This window comes from Acartia tonsa, chromosome 9, assembly GCF_053477335.1.
Source record: "Acartia tonsa isolate MP-2025a chromosome 9, ASM5347733v1, whole genome shotgun sequence".
In the NCBI taxonomy this organism is placed as follows: Eukaryota; Metazoa; Arthropoda; class Copepoda; order Calanoida; family Acartiidae; genus Acartia; species Acartia tonsa.
The window spans coordinates 19,657,480-19,667,813 of record NC_137268.1 but is presented as its reverse complement, the minus strand read 5'-3'; the positions used below and the strand labels follow the sequence as shown (position 1 = coordinate 19,667,813).

General features: G+C 29.0%; 1 protein-coding gene across 50 annotated transcripts in view; it reads right to left on the bottom strand.

The window, feature by feature from the left end:
• Positions 1-1,115: 1,115 nt before the first annotated feature.
• LOC145328421 (serine/threonine-protein phosphatase 2B catalytic subunit 2-like) overlaps positions 1,116-10,334 on the bottom strand; it is a 74,583-nt gene continuing 65,364 nt past the window's right edge. Inside the window, exons 15-24 of one of the 50 annotated variants that reach the window (XM_080172112.1) lie at positions 8,230-8,311; positions 6,232-6,305; positions 5,838-5,915; positions 4,083-5,387; positions 2,878-3,086; positions 2,267-2,760; positions 1,848-2,094; positions 1,676-1,710; positions 1,484-1,566; positions 1,116-1,172 (exon numbers count right to left, since the gene is read on the bottom strand). In XM_080172112.1, the coding sequence (XP_080028238.1) occupies positions 5,287-5,387; positions 5,838-5,915; positions 6,232-6,305; positions 8,230-8,311 (335 nt within the window). In that variant the 3' untranslated portion in view covers positions 1,116-1,172; positions 1,484-1,566; positions 1,676-1,710; ... (2 more) ...; positions 2,878-3,086; positions 4,083-5,286. Of the gene's footprint in view, positions 2,134-2,238; positions 2,761-2,877; positions 3,087-4,082; positions 5,388-5,837; positions 5,916-6,231; positions 6,306-8,229; positions 8,312-10,334 lie in introns of all 50 variants that reach the window. The other 49 variants (XM_080172113.1, XM_080172114.1, XM_080172086.1 and 46 more) reach the window with 49 other exon arrangements.

The following is a 10,334-nucleotide window of genomic DNA, read 5'->3' as shown; positions in this document are numbered from 1 at the left end:
CCAGCATTGAAAATTAGTAGAAAAAAATCATATTCTTTTACTACTAATAAAATTTTAAGGTAGATACTTTCAAAGTTATATAATCTACATTTAGACTAATAAACCATCCTTACCTTTAATTTAATTGATAAAGCAATGCTAAAAGCCTGGTGAATCTGTATCAGATTGTCCCAGAATATTTCTGAGACAATTCTAAAACACCTAGTCTAGTTTTTATTTCTCTACTGCAAATTATATCTTCGAAGTAAAAGATAAATAAGATTATTTAAACTTAATCATCTAAACTATAATATGTCTTTAACAAGTAAACTGAAATACTCCTAATACTGACAGGCAAATGAGATAAATTCAAGCTTATTAGACGATCACTCAAAGCCCAATAATAATGGACTCAAAAGTGTATTAAACTGTGCTTAAGACATTTGCGAATAAATTGCTACAATTAATTTGCCTCTGAGATAAAAAAAAAGGATATTTTAAAAATATTTTTCTGTTGCTACAAATAAAATTTCAAAATTGAGTCACCAAAAATGCTAAACTAATTTATGCTCTAGAATACTCATTTTTGAGGTGTTTTTTTCTTTTAAAACTAAAATTAAAATAGTGGGGTTTGATTAAACCTCTTAGGGCAAAGCTCCTAGAGGCTAGAGGCGAAGCCGCTAGTATGAATATAGAACACTTATTTACAACCAAAAAATTCAGAGAAAAAATATCATTTTTGGAGCTACAACAAAAGTGGGTTTATCACAAATCCTTTTTTAGTCAACAGTTCTAAAAACAACCAAGTTATTACCTGTATATTATAAAGCAATGCCAGGCAATTAAAATGAGATATAAAGCACTTTCTAACTCCCAAAAATATATTCGCAAATGTCTTAAGCACAGTTTATAACACTTTTAAATCCATTATTTTTGGGCTTTGAGTGATCGTCTAATAAGCTTGAACTTATCTCAAATATGGCCAGGATCTGTGCCCATTGTACCCAACTAACAAAGTAATCATCATGCCAAGTTTAAAATTGATAGGACAATTCTAACATGCCTAAATTAACAAGAAATAACTTATGGACGATTCGAACCTAATTGGACTAAAATTAATTAATAAAACACACGTATCACCTTTTAGGGTTATTTATTAACAGAATTAAAATCATCAACACTTCAAGAATTTGCTAAGAGTTAAGAATATTTATTAGCCGTCTTGTCTGCTTATTCCAAAGACATATTGGCAAGTTCAAGCCTGCATCCCACTGTGATGTGTACAAAGATAAACCGGTTATATTGCCTAACAACAAATCTAGATTTTCTTTCAAATATAAACTATGTGCATCACAACGCTTCTCTGGCCACCATTTTGTTTTCATACACTACAAACTATGCAACGCGGCATTCTTGTACACACCAAGCATGATATAATATCGTCGTCAATACTTGCAACATGGACCCTTGAGATAGCAGACAAGACAGCAATATAGTAAACAACAGGTTAGCTCGCCAGAGAGAGAGAGAGAGATTTATATATATATAGAAGATATAATGAGACGAATAAAAATAATATTTAAGCTTCTTTGACCAGTAATAATTTAATTTTGAAACAATGTTAATGTGTGTTAAGTACTAGGTTAATAATCAACTAATTGTAACATTAAGGATTGATAAAATTAAATTATTAGACCAAGGATGACAATATCACTACAGATAAAATATGAACTTTATTAGTTAGATAATTTTTAGATTAACCATCATTTTGATAAAAAAGCACCTCTCAATATATTAATACGTGAAGAGAATTGTAAAAAGCAAGCCTTTTGTACAGTAGTGCTTTCTTACAAGTCATGACTGCTAACCGTAATAAAAATTATCCACAAATAAAACAAATGATAAAACAAACAGATATTTATTACAATTATTATTATTACTCCGCAAAAGATACCAATCTCTCTTTTGGCATCTTTTAGTGGGATTTTGCGGCATTTTTCTTGGATTGGCGGGCTTTTTTAATTCACAGAAAAAAATGGCGGAATTTTAAGTTTAATTTTTTGGTAACAGAGAATGATAGAGGAAACAAACATAAAAAAGGATTAATTTGAAGTACTAATATAACAAGAGGGGGTTAGAATAAAATTAGATTTTCTTGTTTTTATAAAAAGGTCTTCTTTATCATTTTATTTACTTACTTTTATTAAGCCAACATGGCTATTTTAATTGTAATTAAATTGCTGATGAAAAGAAAATGACCTTTTTTCAAGAAAAAAACTTGAATGACCTAATAAAATTCTAAAACACCGAATATACAACACAGTTTGTAAAGAAAGGAAATAATATTAATATTTAAAGACTAGAATTATACGTACAGATTTTTGTTTAACACATGCACATTAGTACGGACACAGTTTCATCAAATGTACATGTTACACCCGTTGTACAGGGACAGCATTCCCCATTTTAAATGTACATGTCACACCCATTGTTGTTGAAAAATCAAGGGACTTTTTAGGCATTTTAGATTGCGGTTTGTACAAAATAAATCCCTATTAATAATACATCTGCACTTAGAATATTGTGTATATAAAAAAGACACATCAAGATTTTTGTATACATAGTATTTTTACAAACAAAAATATATACTCCTCAAAATAATAATAAAAACATAAAAATGGCCATGTAAGTGATTCAAAATAAAAGGATTGGTGTAACAAACCATTTTTATAAATATTGATATTAATAAAGTCGAGGATATAATATGTGATACTATGAGATCTAGAAATTCAAGCAATGTAACAGAAAGAAAAATTTACAACAATCTTTTTAAAATAAAAAGATTATGCATAAAGTTAATAAAGTAAAAATCCTTTCTATTAAAAGCTTGAATTTAACCGTTCATTATTAGACCCAAGCTTAAATAAAATAATATTATAAAACAAATAAACACAATTGATAACAAAAACTATCACATTTGCTAAAACTATTCTGCCAATATTAATATTAAAATGATAATAAGACAAGATAAAATAAAATTTCATATAAATATTCTATGTATAATAAAAATCAAATAAAACAATAAATAATTTCTTTATATAAAATATCTAATGTAAGTTAATAGTATACTATTATCAAACAAGAAATATTTTATAGAAAAAAAGGTAAAATAAAAACAAAATTATAAAAAAATAACCTTAATGAAAATTTATTCTTATGATACAATCAAAGTGTGTAATTTTTTTATCCCTATCCTTATATCATACACAACAGTATGAAAACATGAATTATACAGAAAGAATGAGAAACAGACATACAATTTTTCCTTTATTTTTAAAGAAACAATAAAAACAAACTTGAGATAGAAATGTTAAAAACATCTAAAATGGACTTTTATAAACAGAGGCATTTATTTTAAATACATCTCATCATACATCATTAACTTTTGTAATGATTTATCTTTTCAAAATTGAAAATAAATGATTGCCTATGGATAATTGTGCTTTTTTTATGTTACCATCTTAGGCTATTAATGTCTTATCTTAAGAAAATTACAAAAATTTCCATTTGGTTTCTTAAAAAGGGGAGGGAGGTATTTGATGATCCTATAACCATAATTAACAATACAATTGGTGTTTAGTCATATATTGATTCATTTAGCTTACAAGATGATTACATACCAAGCCTCCCCCTTATCTTGGTTATAGAAATGTAATGTACAGTATAAAATTAATCTTGATATAAATAGCAGCCTAAGTGAAAATTTTAAACAATATATAAAATCTATTGTGTTGTAAATAAAAAGTTTATGCTTATAAAAACTCCTACATCTATGAAGAATAAAAACTACAGTAATATGAAAGGAAAAGGATATTTAAATAGTGGAAAATTATGTCTTTTTCATTTGGTATGATTTAAGTTAAAAATTTACATAAATATTTAATATAGCATCCATTAATATTTTTAAGCATCTTAATGCATTATTATGTTTTGTTTTAGTAAAAAATCTGCAATATTCATAAAATGGATATAATAATATAGAAGCAATATTATCTATTGGAGAAAACATGTGAAAATTCTACAACTACACAGCATTAATTTACTTAACAAAAAAGCCATAATAACTTTTTAATAATTAACCATATAAGAGTGAACAATTCTGTAATAATATTAATAATAATGATCCATATATCTATTATAATAATAGTGAACTTATTTGCTCTATATAACTGATTTCTTGAGTCACTTGTAGTTGCAACATGTTTTCAGTTTTTTTTAGCAGAGATTGTACGTCATTTATTATGTGTTCATTTATTATGCAACTAAATCATTTATTCTGATGCATTTACTTGACAATATTCACAAGATTTATTTGTGGCCAATGGTTTGACACTAAGCGCCTAGCCTAGCAATTTTTCACTAGAAATATGCTGCAAGTTCATATAATAAGCCATCAATTAAGAAGTGTTTAAAATAAAATAATAAAAACAACAATAATAGAGTTTAATATTAGTGATTATTTTTTCATTATTTGATACCAGAGGGAAATTATTTATACTGTCTAGGTAGGCAATGATGAGTCATTTATGGAAAAAAAGAGGAACAGTGAAGAACAATGGTGGTGGTGGCATGATAGTGTCAGATAATTGTGTAAATTGACTTGAGATGAGTTTATTTTAATTATTATCATTACCAGTGCTATCATCTTGTATGGTGCTGAGGAGAATCTCTCAGGTACAAACTTTATCTTTACCCAGATAAAATAGTATTGCAAACTTATTTGAAACTTTAGCATTCACAAACTTGTTAATGAATGTGTAACATGTACCTGTGCAAGTTTGTAGGAGAATTTGATTTTATGTCATTATTGATTGGTCATTATGCAGCTCAACTCATTTGATGTTACACATTTAGGGTAAAGATAATGCAGTAGTGATTACGAGACCGTAGTTTAGGGGGAGGGGTAACATTGCGCTTAGGTTTTTGGTGGGCCACACATAAAAACAAAATAAATCCATCTAGATGTGGATTTTAAAAGAAAGGCCCCATGATGATCTGGCAAACTCAGGAGTTGGTCACAGGATCAGGATCCACAAGGAGGTAGGAGTGATTGAGGAAGAAACAGAGTCTTGCAGGGAAGCCAACGGCTTCAAGAAGAAACTGTGTGGAAAAAGCCTCGGAAGGCAGGATTGTGGAGTGGTGAGAAGAGTGGGGAAATAACCATGAGACGCATGGAGTAAAGGATATCTGTACAGGTATAGAACCTTAGGTTGCGTGGAGTGAGGGTGTCTACTGGGGTGTAGAACCTCAGGATGCATGGTTGCTGGGCTTAGCAGTTTCCGAGGCAGGAGTTGAAGCCTCACTCCTATCCTTTCGCGGAGGCATACGCTCATTCGCCAAGTCAAGCTCTGAAAATATATAAATTTCATTAGACTTCTCCTATAATTTTTCTTCCTATCATTTAAAAGATTATTAAAACAGGCAACCTAAACATAAAAAATATCTATTTTTGACTGTAGCATGGTATTTGACATTCATAAACAATATACCCCTAAGTATTTTTTTGTTCATTCATAGCTTTAAGATGTGCTTATATTTAACTAAACAAATGAATTTTGCTTTCAGCATTCTTAGCACATTAGTAGAATATTAGTGAAACACTAGAAGGGGAAGGGGTTAAATAACTATCCCAATGGCCTTGTGCTGACCCTCCATTGGGTCAACCAATAGTGTCGGGAATATCAACACAGCCAAGTAACAGAAAACAATTCGCTAGCAGACAGACAAGGTCATTGGAAAAGGGGGGAGGTAGTTATCTGTATATACTTTAAATCTGTTAATAGAAAAATGAAGGTTACCTCTAGCTTCTTCGAATGAGGTGATCTTGTGGTTAGGAGAGAATCCTTGCAGAGCATTACAGAGGCTGGCCTTACCACCTGATTAATAAAGATACAGGTTAGACATTACAAATTATAATAAGGTACAATATTTCTTTAGAACAGGAAACAGCGTTTTCCATCAAATGGACTTTATGAGTACTGAATTTTTTTCCAGCGTGGCTCCAAATCCAATTAATTTCAGCTGGAATAATTTAATGCCAACTTAACTGAAATCAATCTTTCATTTTTTATTTTAAAATCAGTGAAAAACTGCTTAATAAGACGATTCGATAAATAATTTTCCTCATGCTTTCAATATTTTAATAAGCTTTGCTATAATCAAAGTGGCTTATTTTATTTTTGAATTCATTACCTGACAAAGCTCCAAGAGGAAGGGCGCCAGTGGGAGTCAATCCCTTCAGCTGCACCACGGCCTCAGACTCTTCCCTGAAAAGTAAAAAATCTTGAATTAAGGAACTTGAGAATAAAAGTTTAAATTATCTATTTAGGGTTCTGCCGTTTGAAAATATATTTAAGGGTTACTACGGTTTTCGCGTTTTAATTATAATTTTTCGACTTTTCTTCCCGGCCCTCATATCTATTCTATCTATGAGGACAATATAAAAAAAATCACAAAACCTTTTCATTTTTGTTAATTTTTACTTTTAGGTTCAGCATCATTATTCATAAAATTACCACCTCCATATTCATATAAATATATTATACTAGTAAGAATTTTTAATGGTGGAAAAGTTAGGAACAATTTCAATGCTGAAAATTTAATCAAATTTAAATATCTTAAAAGCAAAAAAAGATTTAGGCCCTTCGCGTACAGACAAACAAACCCTCCTAGAAGAAATCGTATTTCCAGGGCAAAAATAAATGATAATCTTTATAAAAATAATCCATTGTTAAAATATGCTATGTAAAGTAATATTAGTAAAATGTTTTTGTTTACTCTGTAAGATAAGCCTATGTTCATTCACTAAAACAAAACATATTTAGTTCAGGGGTCTAAAGGGATAAGATAATGGCCGACAAAGGGATAGTTGCATGAAGTGCACTTCAGAAACGTGATTTCAAGCACAAGATGAAATTATACCACCAAACATATATAATTTTGTATTACAATAAAAAACAAACAATTAGACATCACTAAATTAGTCGTCATTCTGTTTTTGTGAAAATAAGTCGGCTATATAAATTGCATATATCACAAAAATACGATTCTAAAGTCTTGTTATTTTTAAAACGACATTGTAGAAAATTGAAATTCTTTCAAATATATGCCCTATAATTGTAGTTTAAACCATTAAACGGGAAAAAATATGAAGTTGACTAAATTCAAGTTTAAATGCATATCGTGCAACTACCCCTTTTTATCCACAAAGATGAATCACAAACTACCCCTTCTGTAAAATAAGTGGTTAAAACGTTCGAACACTCAACTTAAACCAATCACAATTCACCCCAAAGTGTTAAGCAAACAAACAGGAAAACGTTATAATAAAACTTTGGGGACTAGTGTAATAAACACCCCTGTGTCCCCTCTCTCTCTGTACTTAGTTGCTCGCTGATTATTTTTTTGAGTCCATCAGACATTTTAATTTGAGAATAGTTATTTCTCGCATCGTATTATAAACAGCTTTCCGCGGATATAGAATGTACAATTATAAGATTAAAACCAGTTTTTTAGCCCCGAGGTGCCGAAGGCACGGGCTAAACAATGTTAGGTATCTTTGAAGTCATAAATTTTTCAAAAATCACCCCCCAATCCTCAAAAAAATAAAAATTATTATTTTAAATGTAACGTGACTAACACATGATTAAATAGGACTAAGTACAAACGAGAGCAATAAAAAAAAGTTTAAGATGGTGATTGGGTGGGTAGAAAAGTCTGTCATTAATTCATTGATATTACATATTGCTAAAAATTTGAAAAGCTGTTAGGTTTTCAGACTTTGTAAGCATGGTAACCCACTCAAAACTATTTTTTTTTTTTATATTTTTAACACTTCTGTATTAAGCAATTGTTCACATCCTATTATATAACTACCAAAACACATAGAAGGCGATTAATGTTTTTAAACGGTTCTAGCCGGTAGTTGCTGGTACTAGAAATTTAAAAAATAGTTTTGGTATCATCTCACATGATTTAAAGCAAAAATATGTTACAAAAAGTTGATTCCTACGTAATTTATGACAGATTTGCCCTAAAAATAGCCAAAAAAACGGCTAAACGGCTGAGCTGTTAGCCGTTACTTTTTCAACTTTTTGTTCAATTTAGGGAAAATATACCTACCAAAAGGATTACTCATGCCGAGATTCGTAACGAAATTCGGATTCTAAGTGTCATTTAATCATTGATTACCTAAGTACAGAGAATACGCGCGCCATCTTGCCAATTGCGCGGATTTTGTTCCTGATAACTTCTTTCCTCTGCTGTGCTTGGCCTAAAACAAAACATTTCTTAATTCTTACAATATAATAACATGCAGTCCAAAAAGTTTATTCATTTATATTTTGTTTCTCCATCCAAAAGTCAACATTGCACAAATGTTTTTTTGTTTGCTTAAGAGAAAATATTTCAGAAAAAAAATTAACCAGATTAAACAAGATCATATAATGCTGGGGCAACTGAAATTTTGCATCAAAAGGGAAATTCAATTTAAAATAATAAAATGTAGGGTAAAAGCTGATAATAATTACAGGAAAGTTATGTTATAGCAAATAACTATCACACTTTATATCAAAGCAAATTATAACTAGTTATTATATCTATGCTATACTGTAAAAACCAAAGTCTATGGTTTTTTTCTTGACTAATAAAAAATGGTTTTATCTGAAGTAGTTTAAGTAGAGCAGCTACCCTATAAGAGAGAGGTGTCAGTCATTAAGTTTTAAACAAGCTGTGCAACCAAAATATCATATTTTTGTGATTTACTTAAAACATTGACTTGTTATTGGTACTATTAATGGATATAATTATCTCCCTTTGTATCTTGACATAGCTTAAAATATCATTAGGTATATGACCATTTAAAATGATAAAATTTAAGGTTGTTAACAACTTGAAAGACTAAAAGCCTTGCAAACAGAACATGATAAACAAATCATTCACAAAGAAGTAAAAAAATAAAATACATTGTAATGCTTTATAAATATACATTATAGGACATCCAGGAGAAATATTCTATCTGAATAAAAACTATTTGGCCTCCAAAATTTCTTTTGTTAAAATTAATAATTCTTTGTTGCTTCTTATTATAGTACAAACACATGCAACAAAATATATATAATTTTTAACTGACTGAATAGTTTGAAGCATAATAATCTTTCATCAGATAAAATATCAACCCCTAAAGACATCAGGCATACAGTATACAGTCCAAAGATTTTCAACTTTTCTTATTTATATTAACAATTCTAAATAAATAAAACCTATTTAGACTATTTGTCATAATTTTATAAGTAAAATAAAATAAAATCAGCCACAGTCTGAAACCTAAAAAGACATAACATAATAACACTCAAAAACAATTATTACAGTTTTAAATACTTAATCTTAATATATAAAACACTCTTCATTAACTATAAATACATTATTAATGCAATTCATTTTATGTTAACTTTATAATATCCTTGTCTCATAAGGTATTTTTCTTCCTATGTTATTATTAAAATAAAACTTAAATTCTAAATTATCACTGTGTAAATTACGCTTTTTCTAAATGGTTAATTTCTGATAATATTTATAAAATAAAATAGATATAAACAAACATTTAATATAAAGCCTAAATACACAAGTTATATAGAAAGCATTATTCTTATTTTATTTAACTACAGTTGCAGTTTAAGCAATGTCTGTAATAATCTAGTTTTTTATTTATAGTAAAGTTCAGTGATGTAAATGTTTTTTTTTCTTCACTCAAATGAATGACCTTTTATTTAAAAGGTCAGACATATAATTTTCAGTTTACTGTTCAAGAAAGATATTTTTACCCCACCCTGGAAACAGTTTTGGAAAAATGGACAGGAACCCTAGCTGGAGCATTGCAGGTATTGAGTCAGATGATGCACATAAACTTGTAAATACATAACGTGTCTCCTATTTAAAATCTAAATTTGAAAAAAATCAGTCATGTTATGGCCCACAAGAATTTGTTATTCTATAATATCAAGGAAAGCAAATAACTTTTTTTTGGAAAATTTAAGATAACAGTTTAACAATGAAAAATTGTTCCATATTGTCAAATTCTCTGTTAAAGTTTTTTAAAAATGTCCATTCATACCTGTTCAGATTTTTAAAATAAAAAAAAAAACTTATTGAAAGGTCGATAAGTTTTTGTAAAAGACCAACATCTTAAGAAAATTAAAATTTGGATGAATTAGTTTTGAAATTAAGTTCCAGTCAATTGCTTCCAACCTCAGGAGTAAAGTAAAACTATTTTCTGTATCTACATCACTGAAGCAAAA